The sequence below is a fragment of the Arachis ipaensis genome, chromosome B10 (assembly GCF_059453495.1).
Source record: "Arachis ipaensis isolate K30076 ecotype BB chromosome B10, ASM5945349v1, whole genome shotgun sequence".
Taxonomy (NCBI): Eukaryota; Viridiplantae; Streptophyta; class Magnoliopsida; order Fabales; family Fabaceae; genus Arachis; species Arachis ipaensis.
In genome coordinates this window covers 16,306,388-16,328,014 of record NC_142435.1, presented here as the reverse complement: position 1 = coordinate 16,328,014, position 21,627 = coordinate 16,306,388, and the positions used below count along the sequence as shown (strand labels likewise).

The 21,627-nt window shown below is 32.8% G+C and overlaps 1 protein-coding gene across 1 annotated transcript; it reads right to left on the bottom strand.

Moving 5' to 3' along the window:
• Positions 1–8,201: 8,201 nt before the first annotated feature.
• On the bottom strand, positions 8,202–20,981 carry LOC107622839 (uncharacterized). The gene is made up of 11 exons (XM_088506750.1): positions 20,697–20,981; positions 20,576–20,623; positions 20,031–20,092; positions 16,269–18,595; positions 15,858–16,184; positions 15,689–15,776; positions 14,420–15,575; positions 13,199–13,737; positions 13,013–13,105; positions 12,825–12,926; positions 8,202–8,773 (listed from the first exon to the last, which is right to left on the bottom strand). Exons 4-7 carry the CDS (start codon positions 16,871–16,873, stop codon positions 15,048–15,050), a joined length of 1,548 nt encoding a protein of 515 aa, XP_088362876.1. The 5' UTR covers positions 16,874–18,595; positions 20,031–20,092; positions 20,576–20,623; positions 20,697–20,981; the 3' UTR covers positions 8,202–8,773; positions 12,825–12,926; positions 13,013–13,105; positions 13,199–13,737; positions 14,420–15,047.
• Between the last annotated feature and the right edge of the window lie 646 nt (positions 20,982–21,627).

Sequence of the window (21,627 nt, the reverse complement as noted above, 5' to 3'; positions counted from 1 at the left end):
ACATTGATGCTGAATTGGTGGTTAAAAACATGGAAGATGTTTTGTCTATTCTTCAAATTTGTTAGTATGGCCACTACAAGAAAAATCACTTTTAGCGGCCATTTATTTTGATTTTAGCGGCAATAAAAATAGCAACTAATACATTTACCGGCAATTAGACATTACCCGTCTTATGCTTTGTCGCTAAAAGGGTTTAGCGGCAATTATAACATTTGTCGGTAAAGACCGTTTTAATGGCTGCAAAAAGTATATAACTTTTAGCGGCCATTTTCTTGGCAATTTATATGGCCACCAAAAGTAATTCTAAGATTGCTATGTTATTCACTTTTAGTGGCTATTACTATTGCCGCCAAAACTCATTTTACCGGCAATTTATATGGCCACTAAAAATAAATCTAGAATTGTAATGTTATTCACTTTTAGTTGTCATTACTATTGCCGCTAAAATCTTAAGACTTTTTTAGTTATATTATACTCATTTTCTTAAAAGTAACGAACTATCTTTTTTCTAGAATCAAGTATATATTTTTGCCAACAATAATTATTATTATGCATAATATAAATATACTAAAATTAATTACTACAAAATGAGATATTTCATTAAACTCAAAATATTGATACACAAATTTCTCATGAAAAGTAATAAACCATGTTACAAATCTAACAACAAAAAAATACTACAAGCCTACAAGCCTATAACGATGTAGACCAGTTAATACAACTTCAAAAGGATTAGGCGCAAAGGTAGACCAGTAATTGTATTTTGCTTCAGCAGTATTAGCAAGAATACCTGAAATATATTTCATAGCTATCAATTGCAATAAAATGGAAGTTTCTTCTAATACAAAGCTAATACTTTCTAAATATTTTAGGATCAAAATGGCGGAGCAAAGGCCCATTCCAATCTTTTGGTTAGTTTAGCAACTTGTTCCCTAAAAGTGAATTATATTAATTTCAGCTAAAAATAATACTTCCATCATATTAATTCAGCTTCTTCCTAATGATTTAGTAGGTTTATGATTAAGGTTTGGTGCTATGATGACTTCTGAAGCTAAAGATCCAACAACATTGATAATGCACATACATTTAAATGCTAGAGAAAAAGTTTAAAGAATTACCTCTTCTACAAGATCCCCAGCATTTCCTTTGACAAGTTCACAAAGATTGTTTTCAGTAAATGATTCATTGATCCAGAAATTGATGTACAAGGATTACATGGTGATTTTATGATCCTCGCAACCTCATATTAAGCTCTACTTAGAAGAAAGAAGATTCTAGAGCAGCAGTTTAAGAGCTTCAATTTTAAACAGACTCTTGACACTGAAATAATCAATGGACTACAAAAGCAGCAACCTATACTACTAAAAAGAAAAATGTGCAGTCTTATATACCATTCTTTCTGAAAGAGTTGCAAAAGACAGATACAAGCTAATGCAAAATATAGCAAATGTTATGTAACATACATGAACAGTTTGCATTTGGTGTAGATCTGCAAGAGCTTTTTGCCTCGACTACCATAGAAAGAAAATTAATCATAAAGCATATAACATAGTAAGAATACTATCCAAATATAAAACTAATCAATGAATTTAGATACGTGAAGAAAAAACATTTTCCAAGAATACTAATAAGTATAAAGTAGTGTGTACGGATTGATTGCTGGCCCATCGCTCATAATAATGCGTGTACCTGTCCAATGAATCTTAAATACTAACAATATAGAGCATGTCAACAAAGAAAACTTAAATCGAAGGCATTTATAAGCTACTAACACTGAATAAAAGGATTCAATCTTAAATACTAATACAATATTATGCAGCCTGCATATTAAAGAGTTGTATATAACATGAGTAAACTATCATCTTGACATTAGTTTAATTCGTTTCACTGTCATGGGATCAAATCTCAATAACCTTACACTTAATCCAATGTAGTAAACTAAAAAAATTTTGTAGAGTGCTCCTTAACGCTCGACTCAAGAGCTCTGCTGTTGCTTTATTGTTAACAGTCTTATAACTTAAGCAAAGCATTTTAACACTGAAATAAAAAAATATTTTACTTCCAAAGTCCAAACAATTTTTCATAACAAAACTACCGTTCACCTCTCAATAAGTTGGGTAAAAGTTAAACAGAATTTCCTTTAGGAAAAGTGGAAAAGCAGTTCAAGAAAAGACAGAGCATAGCCCGGTTACAATAATAATAAAAATGATATAAAGTAAAAGGCATGGGCAATTAATAATTAACACCCAAATTTCAAATAATGATTTAACAGGATGTGGATACTGATACATCAGCAACAATCACATGCTTAGTGAGTAGTTGGGCATAAAAAAGAATACATGATAAAACCAGTATTTTCTTTTAGGTTCCCTGAATAATATAAATGAATAGAAGTACATAAACAGTTATCATTTTTCACAGAAGTTCAAAAGATTTCAGGGAAAACAAGAGTAATTTTTAAAATTAACACCAAATAAGTTCAAAACTTGTTGTGCAACACCAAAACTTAAAGCATGAAATGAAGTACATGTGAGAATATATTTATTTATTTCAATTAACTCATTTTAAGTTGATGTCAAGCAAAGACAAGGAACTAGATAAGACCAAAAAAGAATTTACATAGGCAACTGCGAACCAATCTCTTCCCCAAAAGACCAGGGTTCATGATCGTTTGTGCCTTCTTCAGAATGACCTTTGCAGAAGGGAAACAAGGAACCTACACCCATCCACTTCCAAAAATCCTAGGTGTTGCATTTCCAGCAAATCCCCTAAGATTAGGACCAGAAAATGGCTGACCACTGAGTCCTTGAACACAACAAATGCAAAAAATGAAGGGATGCAGAAAACTTACTGGATTCCAATTTTAAGTTGTAAATACATAAATATCCAATAAACAATATTACCTTGTAAAACCATTGACACACTCAACAAAGACAAACTTCACAAAATAAATTCAGAGTCAAGCTGCAGAACTGCATCTTACTATTATATAACTGAATCACATCCTACTTGCATGTATTGCCCACAAGTTTATTATAAAACATGCCTTAAAAATAGCAAGTTCATTCATATCATTCCATATGCCATCAACACCATTGGAAATGAAAAATTTAACTAGATTATCCCATAGAAGACAAACCTGCAATATATAGGATGGATATTCCAAAATGGAGAACATAAAAAGGTTAAATTCGAGATGAGAACCCCCACTAAGTTCAATTTGTCAATTCCACCACCTGTAACATATCACTGGAACACTTACAGCATTATAAAACTAGCTAGCATTTACCTTATTATAATAACATCAGTAAAATCTGGTCCATAAATGAGGCTCTTGTGCCTTCTACCCGACAACTCCCTTCCTCGTTCATATGACAGTAGCGGATCAACAACTGGCCAATTACCAAGGTTCTGTAATAAGTAACGTGACATGCCATTTAGATAATAACTTATAGATTGATTAGACCCTAAATTTAAAATTTGAAATATAATCCTTGTATGATAAATTGGTAGATATCTTAGAAATTACCAACCACTCTACCAGCTACTGATTAAGACAAACTTCTGCTGAAATTGGCCTACTATATAGATTTTGGACTATCCTACTCCAATATCTTAGCCAATTATTAGAAACAATAATGTCTTACCGTGGATCATAAAAAGATAGATGCTGTATAAACAAACCTATTTACCTTCCAACAATGCCATTACATAATAAACCATAGGCAGGTTTGTTTTACTTATTAGCTCTACTCGATTATTTTTTCTGATAAACCACCACATTCTTGAACTAACAATGACAATATTCCAAATTCCAGTGAAAAATATAGCATGGAAAAGAAGGAACATTGATTTAGTTACCTCCATTACTCCATAGCAGTTGCATTATACAGAGGCAGAGTCACCGGAAACTAGTGTTGTTTCTAAACCATGGGAATTGTAGCCGTTGCACACACATGACACACAAAAGAAACACACAAAAATCACAAAGTATTCAAAAATCTCAGAATCAGAGAAATTGAAGATGAAAACCTAAATTGAGATATTGCAGTGTGTTTGAGAGGTTGAATTGAGAATGAGATTTGATGAGTGTAGTGCGCGTGAGATTAGCGATAGTGCATGTCGCGGAAGTGAGAATCTGATCAAGAACCTCCTCAAGCTCTGCGTCGGACTTCCATGCCACCATTAACGATGGTGTTGAAAGTGAAGGTAGTGCTGCAGGTTCCGCCATATTTTCGTTTCTTCCTTGGCGAAATTGGTGATAGGAACCGAACCTAGCAATGGAGATCTGAGACACGAACGAACAAGAATAGCGATGCGGATCTGAGGGGGGAAGATGAAAACATGAAGAATGATCAATTTGAATGAGTGTGAATGATTGAAGGATGATGGACGATCGCCGGTGATGGTATGGCCTATGGCGATGGTCGGCGAGGGAGGGAATGACTTGAGGAGTTTCTCTTTTGGTTACTTGAGTTAGGGAAGAAGTTCTGATTGAATTATGACGAGTTAAAAAAATATAATAAAAAATTAGCAGCAATATTGACAATGGCCACTATTGAGTTAGAGAAAATAGGATTAAAAGAATAAAAAGTTGCTAATTTAACGGTAATAGTAATAATTGCCAGTATAATATATAGTAATAATGGAAATTATATAATTGCCATAATAACATAGCTTAAACAAAAGAAATAATGGCTATTATATTATGGCCACTAAAAATTTGTCGTTAAAACTAATTTTTTTTGTAGTGTGGCAACATCAATCAATTTCAATTAATCAAATATTGTTGACGATTTTATGATGTATGTGTAACAAGTATCAGGTTCTAGTTCATGTGATTTTCCATGTCTATATATTCTTTTAAACACTTTAATTTCTCTTGCTGCTGGATTAAGCAGAAAAGACATTCCCAAATTTGATGTGTTCTTGTTGCCTTTGAAGAAGGGGTGGTGTAACTTGAAATTGAAACCATTACATCATGGATTTGGATACCTATAGACAAACTTCCTATGATGGTCTTGGCTTTGGTTAGATCTCTAATTCATTCTTTTTATTTATTTGTTGAGTGTGTAGAGGCTGAAAAGGAAAAAACCTTAAACCCTGTCAATGCTAAACTTAACTACTCAAGGATGGTAGATAAGAAGAGTTTAGTTGCTATTTTTTACTTTTAATTATTAGAGGCGGTAACAAACAGCTTTAACAACAGCAATGTTATAGCAGAGAGTAGTTCTAGAATTGCTTACAGAGCTCATCTTGATAAGAATTTCCACTCAGCTATTAAGAAAGCAGATAGTGATGCTGATAGAGAATTTAAGGTGATGTTCCTCTATTACTATTAAAAATTAGAAGATATCCATATCAATATTTAATATCTAGGTTTGCTGCACTCATTTGCCTTTGATGGTTACATCAAACTGCAGAATGAAGTGAGTTGGCTGAGCAAGATTCGGCATTAGAATATCATAAAACTCATGGCTATTGTATTCATGGTGAATCAAAATTCCTTGTTTATGAATTGATGGAGAATGGATCATTGGAAACTCAATTGCATGGTACATTAATTTCATTTCATTCATGTTGATTCAGAAGAAATACATAAAAATTTTCTATAGTTGGGAACTAAAGCATCTTATATTGTTTGTTTATATTAACCATAATTGTAGGGCCTAATCGTGGTTCATCTTTAACTTGGTATCTCCGTTTAAGAATTGCAGTTGATGCTGCCAGGTGATTTTGTCACACTTAGTCTGTCAAAAATTGCTAGTAAAGTATTCTTGTCTTGTATATACCATAATGATTAACGACTAATGCATATTTGACTTTGTTAGAGCATTAGAATATCTACTTTGTAACTGATGTTTGAGCTTTAATAACCTATCTTTTGTACTAGCTATCAAACATGCATCACAATCTTGAATTCTTGATCATGAAAGCATTTAACAAATCATTTGACAACATATAAAAACCTTGGGATGGAACAGCCAAATGGCTTCCACTTCCACTTCTCTTAGTCAGAATCTGGCCTCCCATTCTTTTGACAAGTTACTGCTGTGCTGAGATAGGGACAGTTGGAATCATAGAGAGGGTAAAACTCATCAAATACCTATTTTCCAACTGAAAAGTCACATTTCCTCCAAGAACTTTTTCAGGTTTGCACCAAGTTAACATCTTTAAATTCTATGGCAAACCAGCTGAACTTGTCCTCTGGGTTGATTAGTGACAGTGTGCAGTGCAAGATGCTGCAGAAAGAAGAGAAAGGACCACAAGTGAAGCTTTGGTTTTGACATGGAAGCACAAGGTATGAGAGTATAGTATAGTATGACTTGTAGAAGAGAACAAGATCCTTTTGTTTCTACTGTCTTGCTACAAAGTTTGTAGCATACATATAACTCTTTGATATTGTAAAAGTAAAACGACTTAGTATCATTATTAAAATTATTATGTAAGATTTTTTTTCTTTCTTTCATTCTAAAGATAAATACCAAAATGGCTCTTTAAATTGTATTATGCCAAAAGTTAAATAATCAAATTTTAATTTGTGACCCATGTTAGACCTAAATTCATCTCTGACAATGGTAAACAGAGTTGGCACATTAAGTTGATATCATATGCGAATGAAATTAACTTTTTTTTGTGGCAGCGATGGAAATCGCTTAGAATGACGCTATGGAAGGGAGGAAGAGTATCAATTAATGAGTTTGTAGAATAATCCATTAGCAATTTACAAAGTTGTTCAACTTTCTGGCAATAAATATCTATTTAAAGCTTTGTTCTTTAGTCAAAGTTATAATATAATTCCAGTTCAAAAAGGATACAATATAATAATTTATAAAAGAAAGAATAAATGGTTTAATGGTTCATATGAATCAATAATGAAAACTTGTTTGGGCTTGACCTTTCTTTAATATAATTAGTCGCATTCTTGTTCCTCATCATTAGTAGTAACTAAACAGAAAGATCAGATAACTCTTTTTAAGATTTACTTCATTAATACATGTAGCTTTCCTTATGAGTTAGTTTCAACATTTTGGTTTTTATTACATATTCAGAAACTGCTTTTGTTTATTCAATTGCATTCACCAACAACTAATTCTACAAGACAATGGTAGCACTGAATTTATTTAACTACACGTTCCTAATAAACCTCTGTAATATCAGCTTTTGTTATTGTTTATACTTTATACGATAACTAGTAATTTATTTATACCTATATATTGCTAGTAACTTTTAATATTATCCCAAATATGAGAACTTGCCTAGCTTACAACACAGAAGTGGCTCAAGGGATAAAAATACTAAAGTGAAAATTAAGTTTCATCTAAATTCAAATATAATTGAACTAAAGACAGAAACATCAATTTTCAAAAAGAGTCCATAGAAAATATAGTGCAAGATAATTTTTTAAGTAAAAGAGATAAAACTAACAACTCTTAATATAAACCAAACATGACTACATGACAGTTACGAATTTTTAATTTTTGTTTGAATATTTTTGTTTATACTTATTGTAATTCCTGGTAGCAAAGTCAATGACATCATGCAGCATCAACTTGTGGGGCCTTAGAATCAAATCCAACGCAAGTCGCATCTTTATACCATCATTAACCTAAAAAAATATAAATATTTTAGGTTACCAACAAAACTATACACATTAGTAAATGAGGTACTATTTTTTTTAAGCAAAAGAAAATTACATTTATTGTATAACTATACACACTACAACAATATAGATTATTTTTGAAGGTTATATGTGTCAAAAAAGAATTAAAAATCATCAAAAAAACAAGTTTTGAAACTATTTTAATTATAAAAATATATTAATAAAAGTTTTGTCAAAAATAGTATTTTTAACATATAAGTAATTGTCAAAAAAGCTTAATCTTATTTTGATAAATATTGGCCGACAAAAATAATGTTAGAAAAATTTGAGAATATATTTTTTGTGATACTTATTAACCGTAAAAAATATTATAATTTTGACACTTATTGACCATAAAAAATTCTCAACAACAATTTCTTACAATTATTAACCGTGAAATATACTATATCATGGATATTTTTTGACAATTTTTTACCATAAAAAAAACTCAATCATATTTTTTTTGACATTCATTATTATAAAAGTTAAGGTTTCACCTATTATTTTTTTTAAAATAAAAATTACTATAACAATAGACAAAACAAAAATTCTACCACTATGACATGAATATGCTTTCACTTTATCATACATAATCATTGTATAAAATCAAACAAGAACTTTGCAATTTTGATCATTGATCATGATTCAAAACTAGTACAATTATAATATTCCTTATTTAGCATTTGACAAGTATATCAACAACAATTAATACCAAGTACCAAAATCAATACTCCATATCATAATATCATATTAATGTTCTTTTTTGTATAGTGCTATATGAATCACACATAAACTCATCAAAGTCTTGAGCATTAATCAAGTGAAGTAGGATTGTTATCACTTTGAATTATAGGCAACCTTCTATCCAATAGTTGCTTAAGTATTCCTGCCATATGATCTATCTTTCTCTTTAAATCTTCCACCTCTATTTTAGAGTCTTCATATTTTTTTCTGCACATTGAAGTTTTGTTTGGAGATCAAAAAATATAAATGATCTAGGACCCCATAACTGTGTAGGTGTCACGCCAGCCCCATAACTACAAACTCGTCCATGTCGTTCAGGTCCAAATACTTCTACATTCATCTCTAATGTTCCTTCATTTACTTGAGATGATAATTCCTTAAGTAAATCTTAAAAGGGATCAAATCAACCTAATAAAATCAATAAAAATATATGTAAACATAAATATAAAATGCTTTTAAAACATAAATATAAATATCGACATTCACCAGAACATTTCAGCATTAAAATTACTTTTGACTGAGTAGTGAGAACCAGAGGATAATTTTGTGTGAGAACCATGATAATACCAAGACCACACTTAAATGTAATAAAATTGTCCTTAAATTTCGGTTAAGAAATAAAATTGTTATATGTTCTACCTGATTACCTTCGTACTTGTCTCTTGTTTTATTAACTGTGTCATAAATCATATTGTTTGTCTAACCAGTGGCATATAATTTAGTATTTTACAAGCAACCTAAATGAGATAATTGAGATGTTAGAACACAACAAAATATTAGTCGTACCATCAAAATCGACTTGTGTTTCCAAATACAACAATTAGTACAGGTAAATGGATGTAGAATGCTAAAATCTTATTCAAAACAAACAAAAATATGCATTTTTTATTCTCTCTCTCTCTCTCTCTCTATATATATATATATATATATATAAACCTTCACTGATGGGAAAGGAGGGACAAAAAAGAATTTAAAATGCACAATACCATAAGAATTTAGTATTTTAAAGTGCCTTTGAATCCTAACTATGACCAAAAACTTTTCCATACTTCAAACTACTACCTAAATATCATACATAGGATAATTTCAGATAAATCACATATACTTAGGGGTGTGCAAAAAAACTGGTTTCACTGAACTAAATTGAAACTGAACTGAAATTGTTTTAAATAAACCAGTTTTTTTAAATAAAAAACTGAACTGAAACCATAGTTTTTATGAAAATCAGTTTATTTTAAACCAGTTTTTATGGTTCAATTTAGTTTTAAACCAAATAAAAACTGGTTTTATTTAAACTTTAAAATTAGTTTTTACATACTCTTTCTCTCTCTCTCCCCTTCCTCTCTCTCCTCTTTCTCCCCTCCTCTCTCTCTCTCTCTCCCTTCTCTTTGTCTCCCTTATTCTCTCTCTCCTCCTCCCCTCCCCTCTCTCTCTATCCCCCTTCTCTCTCTCTCTCTCTCTCTCTCCTCTTTCTCCCTCTCCTCTCTCTCCCTCCTTTCCCTCTCTCTTCCCCTTTCTTTCTCTCTCTTCCCCTCTCATCTCTCTTCGTCTCTCTCTCTCTTTCCCTCCTCTTTGTCTCCCTCCTTCTCTCTCTCCTCCTCCCCTCCCCTCTCTCTCTCTTCCTCTCTCTCTCTCTCCTCCTCTTTCTCCCTCTCCTCTCTCTCTCTCTCCCTCATTTCCCTCTCTCTTCCCCTTTCTTTCTCTCTCATCATCCCATCTCTCTTCGTCTCTCTCTCTCTTTCTCCCTCTCTCTCTCTCATTCCTTCTCTCTTCCTCTCTCTCCCTCCTTTTTCTCACTTCCCCTTTTCTTTCTCTCTCTCCTCTCCCTCCTCTCTCTCTCTCTCCCCTCTTTCTTCCTTTCTATCTCTCTCCTTCTCCTCTTTCTTCCCCTCCTCTCTCTCTCTCTCCATTTCCTCTCCCTCTCTCTCCCTCTCTTTCCTTTTTCTCCCCTCTCCATTGCTCTCCCTCCCTTCCCCCCTTCTCTCTCTCTCTCTCTCTCTCTCTCTCCCCTTTTGTTTTTCTCTCTCCTGTCCCTCCTCTTTCTCTCTCCCTCCCTTCTATCTTCCTCTTTCTCTCTCTCTTTTTTCCCTTTTTCTCTTTCTTTCTCTCCCATTCCCTTCTTTTTCTCTCCTCTTCTCTCTCTTTCTTCTCCCTCCTCTCTCTCTTTCTTCTCGTTCTTCCCTTCCTTTCTCTCTTTTCTCTTTCTTTCTCAACCTTCTCTCACTCTATATCCTTCTTCTCTCTCTCTCTCCCTCTTTTTTTCAAAATAAGAAAGAGAATGAGGGAGAGAAAAAAGAGGAAAAAAGAGGGAAGAAGGTGAGATAGAAAAAAGAGAGAGAGGAGAGGAGGAGAGAGAGAGAGAAAGAGAGAGAAGGGAGGGGGAGAAAGAGCGCAAGAAAGAGAGAGGAAGAGAGAGGAAAAGAAAGTGAGAGAGATAGAGAGAAAGAGAGAGGGAGAGAGAGAGAGGAGGGAAAGAGGGAAGGAGAGAGAGGGAGAGAAAGATAGAGAGAAAGAGGGATAGGGGAGAGAGAAAAAGGGATAGAGGGAGAAAAATGAGAGAGAAAGAAAGGGGAGGGGGAGAAAGAGGGGCAGTGGAGAGAGAGAGAGGAAGGGAACAAAGAGGAAGATAAAAAGAGAGAGGGGGAGAGAGAGAGAGAGAGAGAGAGAGAGAGAGAGAGAGAGAGAAAGGAAGACAAAGAAAGGAGAAGGGAAGAAAGAAGGGGAGAGAGAGAGAAGAGGAAGAGTGAGAGGGGAAAGAGAGAGAGAGAAAGGGAGAGAATGAGAGAGAAAGGAGGGAGAGAGGGGGAGAGAAGAGGAGAAAGAGAGGAAAAGGGGAAGAAAAGAGAAAAAGGGAGAGAAGAGAGAGAGAAAGAGAGAGAGGAGAGAGAGCGATGGGGAGAAGTAGAGAGAGAGGGTAAGAAAGAGAATGTAAAATCTAATTTTATATATTTTAAGAGAGAGAGAGGGAGAGAAAGAGAGAGATGAGGGGGAGAGAAAAGGAGAAGAGGGAGAGAGAGAGAGAGAAAGAGGGATAGGGGAGAGAGAGAATGAGAGAAGGGATAGAGAGGGAGAAAAGAAAGAGAGAGAGGGAGAGAGGAGGGGGAGAGAGAGAAAAAGACAAAGAGATGGAAGGGGAGAGAGAGAGAGAGAGAGAGAGAGAGAAAAGGAAAAGAGAGAGGAGAGAGAGAGAAAGGAGGAAGAGAGAGCGAGAGAAGAAGAGAGAGAGAGAGGAAGAGGGGAAGGAGAGAAAGGGAGATAGAGAGAGGAGGGAGAGAGAGAGAGAGAAAGGGAGGGAGAAGGGAAGGAGAGAGAGAGAGAGAGAGGGAAAGAAGGGAGAGAGAGTAAGGGGAGAGAGAGAGAGGGGGAGAGAGGGAGAGAGGGAGAGAGAGGGGGGAGAGGAAAGAGAGAGAGGGGGAGAGAGAAAGTGTAAAAACTAATTTTATATATGTTAAAAGTTAGAACTAGTTTTAGCCTATAAACCAGTTTAAACTGGTTTTTTTATTAAAACTGGTTTTATTTTTATGAACTGGTTTAAACTGGTGCATTGTATTGTAAACTGGTTTAAAACCAATTTTTTATTTGACAAAGTAGTTTGGTTCAGTTTCTAAACCATTTAAAATGGTTTAGTGCAGTTTCAGTTCAGTTTATGAAAAAACTGAACCATGAACACCCCTACATATACTTATAGAAAATTCACATTTATTATGCAAATGAAACTCTGCAGGTTGTATTTTGGATACCACTGTCACCCAATTACACCACAGCCCACAAGTTATACATAATCACTTCATAAGCAATGATGATATGCATTGCTCAAGAGCTTTAATAATCAATAACCAGCTTCTGTGGATAGCCAACAACATTACATAAATACACAAATGTAATAAGAATTCTTATGCAAAATAAAACTATGGACAATTTCTAATGTCAATCAAGCATCAAAAGATCCACATGTACCTGTTCAGCTGATAGCACTCTAATGATAAAAAATATTGCATCACACTTTACCATCTTACTACAATTACAAACTAACAATGATTTTTTTATTGGAAGAGTGTTAAAGAATTGAACTATTCACCACAAAGAAACCAATTAGCAACATTAAATGCCAGGCAGAACAGGCAGAAAATTTAACATATCTTTAACAAAATCAAACAAGCAGAAAATTTAGAGGCTTCTTTAACAAGCAGAAAATTTAACATACATAAACTAAGGACAAAACAAACACAACTTTTCAAGACTTCCACAACAAAATCTGAAGCAGAAACAGCTCCTAATATATTAGTACTTTCGACAAAGCACAACTACTTTGTTAATGATTCTATCTTTTGTAGAACTTATTTAAACAATTACACAAGTTATCAAAGAAGGAAGAAATAATTTTGAGAAGTTATCAAAGTAATAAACAAAACTCACAACATGTGATAACATATCTTACAAGTTTTTCTTGAGTTTCTTCATTGCAAGCTTGTCCATTAGCACGGGTATGCGTAAGCTCCCAAAGATGAAGATGGTCAATTTCTTGTCCTGTTTGCTCAAACTGTAGCCACAAATAACATATCTTATAAATATAGCAACTAATATATATCTTCAAATTAAGTCTATAAATTAGTAAAATTTAGATACTGCCTCTTCAGCACTTTGTTGGGCTCCCTTAGCACCAGTGGTATGGGTAATGCTATTTGCAGCTCGACTCATCTTGTTTTGTTGACTTATTTTCTAATAATTAACAAAATATGTCATAACATGTGATAAAAGAGGCTAGTTAAATCTAAGTCAATTAACAATTATTATGTCATGTGAAGTACAAACCTGCCAGCCTTCATCAATCCAAAGATTCACAAGGTAATCCCAATCCTCTTTTTCCATTTCCAATGGTATATTGGCTCGAGCAATTTCAGGGTTATCATAAGGTTCAAAATACCTTTTTCTTTAGTAGATGTCGATAACTCCGATAAGAAGAATTCATTTGAGCCTATACTAAATGCTTTCGACCTTCAACTTTAAAGTATGTCTTAAAAGAACATAACATATACTATTAGTTTGAGTTTATAGACATAAAAATAAAAAAAGCATGTGAAAACATAATAAGGAGAACATGAATATTACCAAAACTAGGTCAAACATCTTTATTTTGTTCTCTATTTTGATATAAGCCCATTCTTTAACCTTTAGTGGTGCATTCTTCACATCACGAACTAGAACAGTACATCTTGATTTGAACAACTTTGCATTTGGACCAACTGGCCTATTCATTCTCCAGTTTATGTCAAGTCTTTTTCCAGCTGATAACTTTGCTAACTCAAGATTGCGTGTAGGTCCTCTCGCTTTTTTTTTCGGTGCAACAAAATCTGTTTAAATCAGTGAGATAATAGGAGCAAGATATTTTTTCAGACATATATTAGTCTTTGATAAATCAGACATTAAGTCCAAGTTGGCACAACATGTTAAATTCTATTCTATGCATTGTTCAATACAAGGAATTTATTTAGACAACAAGTGGAGAAAATACAAAGAAAACAGTAGATTTTAATTTAGAGGACAAAAAAATAACTAGCATTGGAAAAGGACAAAAGAAGCATACATTATACATAGACTAGATGGCATAAGCAGGGTTCCTAGCTAGCCAGATATATAATAATATACTAGTATATAACACTCACCTCTGCAACTTATAATTTAGTAGGGGAAGAATAATAAATGGCTTGTCTTTGTTACACCCTGCACTGCATTGCACGCACCCACCCTGACCCATGCCCCTGCCCCCTCCTTCAGTTTTTAATTACTGCCCTTCTCTTCTCTTCTCTTCTCTTCTCACACCCCATCACCCTTTAAATCTATATGGTATAGCACTAATGTTTTTCTAATTGTAGTCACTAGCTTCAAAGTTTATGGTATGGCATTAATGTCACAAAGAAGATATACAAATAAAATTAGTCATGCAATTAATATTTTTATGTCAGAAAACTAAATCCACCTCATAATAAATATCCAAAAGAGACTAATGAAATTAAAGAATGCTAAAGAATATACCAGATTCGAATTCTTCTTCATCCACTTCATCGTCATTAGAAAGGGAGTCAAATTGCCTTCTAAGTTGTGAGTGACTTGATGAACTTGCTTTTTTTCCATGCACTCTATCATTATTAGAAAGAGAGTCAAATGTCCTTCTAACTTGTGAGTGACTTGATGAACTTTCTTTTTTTCCATGGACTCCATCATCATTAGAAAGGGAGTCAATTTGCCTTCTAAGTTGTGAGTGACTTGATGAATTTGCTTTTTTTCCATGCACTCCATCATCATTAGAAAGGGAGTCAAATGTCCTTCTAACTTGTGTGTGACTTGATGAACTTGCTTTTTTTTTCATGCACTCCATCATTATTAGAAAGAAAATCAGCTTGTTGTAAATGACTTGATGGAGCTAAATTTCTTCTAGATACAAGACTCTGAATCCCTTTATTTCTTCTAGCAGCAACACTATTAATAATCTTTGAGGTCTTTGGCTAAATAAACAAATCATATTCATTATTAAAACCAACAAGAGCACATCAAAAGGATTTCAATAAAAATATTAAATAGAAAAATCCTAAAAACATAATTGCAATTAATTTCTATTAGAAAAGGTTTCAAGTAAAAAAAGAAAATCTATCTATTACTCTATTTATTCATCAAACATATCCTCAGCCACTTCCTCCTCCTCCTCCTCCTCTTCTAAAGGCATGCTAAAATAGTCACGTGGTGTTACTTTTACAACACATTGCCAATTGGAGTTACAAATATCTTCAACATAGAATACTTGCTCAAATTGACATGCCATAACAAATACTTCTTTTGTCTTCAAAGTGCGACCTTTATTTACCAGGGTGACACCATATTCATCTACTTTCACTCCTCTACCATAATTGTCCACATCCCACCATAAGCATTTGAACATTACAACTTTGTTATCATTCATATATGATAACTCCACAATATCCTCAATGACTCCATAATACTCCTTTCTACAATTTAGCTTTACCATAACTCCACTACTTTGAGTTTTTCTATGATTCTCACAATCTTTTTTGTGGAAGATAAAACCGTTTGCTTTGTATCCTTTATAGCATATGGCTTCTCTTGCTGGACCTCTTGCTAAACATAAAAGTTGATGGGTTACTTGTTCATCTTTTTTTTTGTACAAAGATGTAACCTGATTTGAAAAAGAAAAGATATAGTTAAAAAAAGTCTTACATGACTTTAAAAAGTAGTATGTAACCTCATTAAAAAGTAGTATTTAATATTTCATCCATATTTAGGACTTACATGACTTTCAAACCAATCTGAAAATTCTTGATCATGTCGTTTTTGAACATTTCTTGGGTTCTCTTTTTCTAATATTTCTTTATGTTTGCTGCATTTATAAAGGCCAATAAGTTTCAAGCAATACTTCTAAAATAAAAGCTAAATATTATCTAAATACAACTATGCTTACCATATGAAAGGAGTAACTTGATCACAGTTCTTCAAAATATAAAGATGAGATTGCTTTATTTCTTCTAGACTCAATCTTCTTGTCACTTTACAATTTCTTGTGGGTCTTCCAGTTTGCTTGAAAATCGGTAGTACTTTATCCTTTGTTTTAACTTTATAACCATGAGTTATTGCACCATCCCAATTTCTTCCAACTCGATTATGTTTTGTTTCAATACCATTAAAGTATCTTGAGCAAAATAATAAGCATTCATTTGCAAGATATCCTTCAGCAATTGAACCTTCTGGATGAGCTCGACGTACATAAGCTTTTAAGCTACGTAAATACCTTTGTTCAAAAAGGGACAATATATAAGTAAAGGAATTTATTGAACATTTTATCTAAAATATTACATGATAAAATAATATTTACCTCTCAATAGGGTACATCCATCGATAATGGACCGGTCCTGCAATCTTCGCCTCACTTGCCAAATGGATAGGTAAATGGATCATGACATCAAAAAATGAAGGCGGAAATATCATTTCCAACTTGAAAAGTGTGATAATGATTTGTTCTTCAATCTTTTCAAGAGTTTTCACTGTTAGAACTTTTGAGCACAACTCCTTGAATAAACTGCAAAGTCCTATTAATGCACTACGCACATCATGTGATGAAAAAAGACCCCGTAAAATAAGCGGAAGGAAGCACTCTAGAAGAACATGACAATCATGAGTCTTTAAGCCATAAATCTTTTTCTCTTTTAGGTTAATACATCTCCTAATATTTGAAGAATATCCATCTGGTACTTTGACATTTTGTAAAAATTCACACAAACTCCTCCTTTCTTTATTATTCAATTTATAAATGGCATCAGGTAATGACAACACCTTTTCTCCCTCTCTAATAGGATACAAATCTTTCTTTATGCCTAACTCTTTCATATCCAAACGAGAATTTAAATTGTCTTTTGTTTTTCCTGGAATATCCATCAATGTCCCAAGAACATTGTCACATATATTCTTCTCTATGTGCATTACATCTAAATTATGACGCAACAATAAAGTCCTTCAATATGGCAATTCAAAGAAGATGCTTTTTTTCAACCATGGATTGGAACTTCCCATTTCTTTTCCTACTGTACTTCTCTTCCTTTTTTTTAATATCTTTATGATTACTAACTACTAAGCCTTCTAAGTTAAAAACTTGTTGAAAAATATCATCACCAGAGAGTTGCTTGGGAAGACGCCTAAGTTCTTTTATGCCATCAAACAATTCTTTTTCATGTCGCCATCTATGTTTAATTGGCAAGAAGCGTCGATGACCTAAGAAGCAAAATTTCTTTCCATTAGTAAGAAACTTAGATTGAGTCTCAACATTACAAGTGGGGCAACGAAGTGCCCCTCTCGTATTCCATCCAGATAGATCTCCATATGCTGGAAAGTCATTTACTGTCTATAATATAGCTGCACGCATTTTAAAATTTTTTTTTCATATGCATCAAAGGTATCAACTCCTACATTCCATAATTCTTTTAATTCTTCAATTAAAGGCCTTAGATATGTATCTATTGCCTTTCCTGGAGATTTTGAACCTGGTATAAGCAATGATAACATTAGATAAGGATCCTTCATGCATTTCCAAGGTGGCAAGTTATATGGTATAAGTACCACAGGCCAAACACTAAATGTAGTACTCATATTTCCAAAGGGGTTAAACCCATCACTTGCTAATCCAAGCCTTACATTTCTAGGTTCATCAAAAAAGGACTTATGTAACTCATCAAATGATTTCCGTGCTTCTGAGTCAGCTGGATGACGTAAATACCCATCATCAATTCGCTTTGCATCATGCCATCTCATATCAAATGATGTCTTCGTTGACATATATAACCTTTTAAGCCTTGGAGTTATTCGAAAGTAACGGAGAACTTTTATAGGAATTTTTTTCTCTTTCCATCTTTCTCCTCAAACTTCCACCTTGAAGCACCACAATGATCACAAGTTTCTTTCTTATCATGATCTTTCCAAAATAGCATACAATCATTAATACAAGCATCTATTTTCTCATAATTCAAGCCAAGATCTCAAATAATCTTCCTAGCTTCATAGTAAGATGCCGGTAGTTGTACCCCTTTTGGAAAGGAATCAATCAATAACTCAAGTAACATAGAAAATGATTTATTACTCCATCCACCAAGACATTTAATATGGAATAATCTCATCAAAAATGAGAGCTTTGAAAATTTCATACATCCTGGATATAGTTCTTTCTCGGAATCATCCAAAAGTTTGTAAAACTTTGCTGCATCTTCATTAGGTTCTTCTACATGCTCTTCATAAGGTTCTCCTATCTCCTCTTCTATATGCTCTTCATTAGGTTCTTCAATATCCTTTTCTATATCCCAAACTCCAAAATGATCCTTTAACATGTTTTCCATGTCATCTTTATCCATATAATCATCCTCACTATCAAATGAACTTGAATAGGGTGACTCATCTTGTAGCGATTCTCCATGGTGGTACCAAATTGTATAATTTCTCACTATGCCATGACTTAGAAGATCAAATTCTACTTATTCATGAGATTTTCTAAGGTAATTATTGCATTTAAAACACGGACAATATATCTTATCATCCTTTGTATGACTAAAGGCAAAAGCTAAGAACTCCTTGACACCTCTCCTATATTGTAAAAGGGCTCTATTCTTAATTTGCATCCAATCCTTGTCCATTGAATATATGACAAGCTTAACATACCTAAAAAAAATATTAAAAATAAGCACCAGAAACCACAAGCCTCAATAGAAAAAAAAAAGTTAAAACACAAGTGTAGCTATAATAAAATCCAAAGAATGCATGTCACATAGTCCATACCAAACATATAACGCAACCACTGCTTACCATATACAAAACAGAAAATTAAGGAGCACATATAATGAACAAAAATATAAAAGGAAAAATAGATACAGAGAAAGTAAAGGGTTAGTTAACAGAGAAAGAAAGAATATATTAGTCATCTAATTTTTTTTAAAAGAAAATGCTAATATAATATTACTAGTTAACAGAGAAAGAAAGAGAGATTGATTTGACAATGAGGGAAATTAATAGATCAAGATCTTTCCTATAAATTAAATGAAGGATTAAATAATATTGAAATGAAAGCTATTCTATTATACAAGTGAACGACTTAGTGGTGAAAAAATTTGGCAAAATTAAAAATTACTAGTGAGTTCCTAAACATTTCAATGAAATTAAGCCATAACTCTTAATTAAATTATTAGACCGGTTAACAACAAATTCAGAAAAAAAATGATCAAATGATGAGTGGTCGGATGTAACATGAATATAGTCCTTGGTTTTTGTTGGTTTTAGGGGATATGGTCGGTTAGTTTCTAGAGCTAAATTAAACAACATTATAGTCACTGTCTTTAATTTCTTTTGTTTTTTATTTTTCCTAAAGGACCAAAATATATCTATTCTTATCTTTTTTCTCTTAAAATGAACATAAAAATAAAAATGAATATTACCTTCCATAGCTTTTAATCACACTCATTTTCTTTCGAACAAAGCTACAAAATCAACGTGTAACTCTAGCTTTATTATCAGACATGCAAACGTAGCTTTAGTCTCACTTAATCAATAGGATCCACCTAGTGAATTAGAAACTTGTTGTATTTCTAAGACAATTTTTCTTTTGAATACAGTTAGAGGGATACTTTAAATTAATTAATCAGTTCCTATTTTCTAGAAAAGAACACTAAAGAAAGAAAAGAAAACACGACTGTGCTTATTAACTGAAGATGAGTTAATTACTAATTAACATAACCTTCTCCATTAAAGGAAGAAGTATACTACTGTTTTTTTTTAAATAGCAAAATTTCTCTGATTAACTGCAGCAACAACAACAACAAATTTGATCACAAAAAATAACAGAGGCAAAGAGGCAGAGCAGAAAAGAGAGAATGCGTAACAGAAGCACAAGTAGAAGCCTATTTGTTATAGAACACTACTTAAACAAGTCATGAAAAATATTCTAATCCTAATATTTTACATTATATTGCAGTGACATTGTGATCGTATACTCTTATTATATCACATAAATTGCAGCTGAGGGAACAAATGTGATCATGAATATGCTAAAAATTCTTTAAGTTTAACAAAGAGTAAGTTTCAATAATAAAAAAATACTTGCCTCAACTGGTTGACTTTGTTTCTTTAATAGCAATTTGGAAGCCATTGATAAAATTGATTGACCTACATTAAGCAACTATGCAAATAAGCAATATCACTAATGCAAACTAATATATTATAGAAATTTAAACTCTCAAAGTAAAGCTAGATACTCCTATTTGATATGAACCTGTGGTTTAGGAAAAGGAACAAACACATGGTGTGCAAAAATTAGAAAGACAAAAAACGAAGGGCTAGAAGTCAAATTAGATAAAATATAAAATGAATAGAACTCTGAAACAGAACAAACAATAGCATTGCATCACCAAGTAACAGTTATCTTTCTCTCATTTTTTTATTATGAATGAAAAAATAGAAAAATCAAATAAAAAAGAGCAAAAACTTTACCAAAATTACATATCAATTTACACAAATCAGATATGAGGAACAAATTCAAGAGCAATTAGATATGATGAACAAATAAAAAGTACGAATTATAGAACAGCTCAATAAGAAGCCAAATCAGAAAATATAAATTAGGGAATAGATCTGAGAATCTGAACTTACCTTAATACGTATTAGTAATAAGAAGCTTGAATAAAAAAATTTTCAAATCTGAAGCATCAAAACGAAAATTAAATCAGATTTATGAAAGAATAACAAATTTTGAGAGAGGAAAAAGAAATACCTAACAAGACCAGGTTGATTTTGGAGCTGAAGAATGAGATGAGATCTTGAAACTGAAGAGTAAATTGAGATTTTGAATATGAAGAATGAGTAGTGGACTTCCAAAACTGAGAGCCTGAGCCAAAGAAAGAAGAAGAGCACGCTGATCCCAAATTTGACGGAAGAGAAAAAGAAGAGCAGGGTCATCGACAAAAGAAGAAGAGGAATGTACTAAGCTAAAAATAAAGACCATCAAAAATGAGAAATAATTCTTTACGGTCAAATTAAATATCAAAACAAATATGATAATTTTACATTTGTAATATTTGTTAAATATATATATTAATTTTTACATTTAATTATGATTGTTAAAAAAAGGTGTTAAAATAGCTCTCTTTTCTTGTAGTGACGTTTTCCTGTAGTTTGTCATCCAGGTTGCCACCCATACACCACAGTCATTACTGTGTTAAATAAGGCGCAGATAGCTTATGCAGATAAACATTTCAAAGAGAAAAACACAAATACAGATATTCATTACGAGACGGGAGCTTGTTCTCCTGTTTCTAGCATATCCACAAATGCAAAATCAAGTATCCATGACCTAAATGGAGTGTTGTATTTATAAAATGAGTCATACTTGAGCATATCTTCCAGATATATTGCCTTTTTATATAGGAAAAAAATTAAATAAAGGATGATATTTGAAACTTTTAAAAAAATGTGATAAAAGTGAAAATGGGAAAAGTTAATTTACTAGCTTTACAATACTCGATCTCTTTCCCTCTTTATTTGAAACAATCGGTAGGGAGTCTAGCAGAACTGTTTGATGATTGCACAAATAAAAAACAACTAGATACCAATGCGTGTTGTTCTCGTTGACAGGTAAAAAAATCTAGTACCAACATTCATGTATTAGAATATTGCTAGATACAAAAGATTTTAAAATAAAAAGT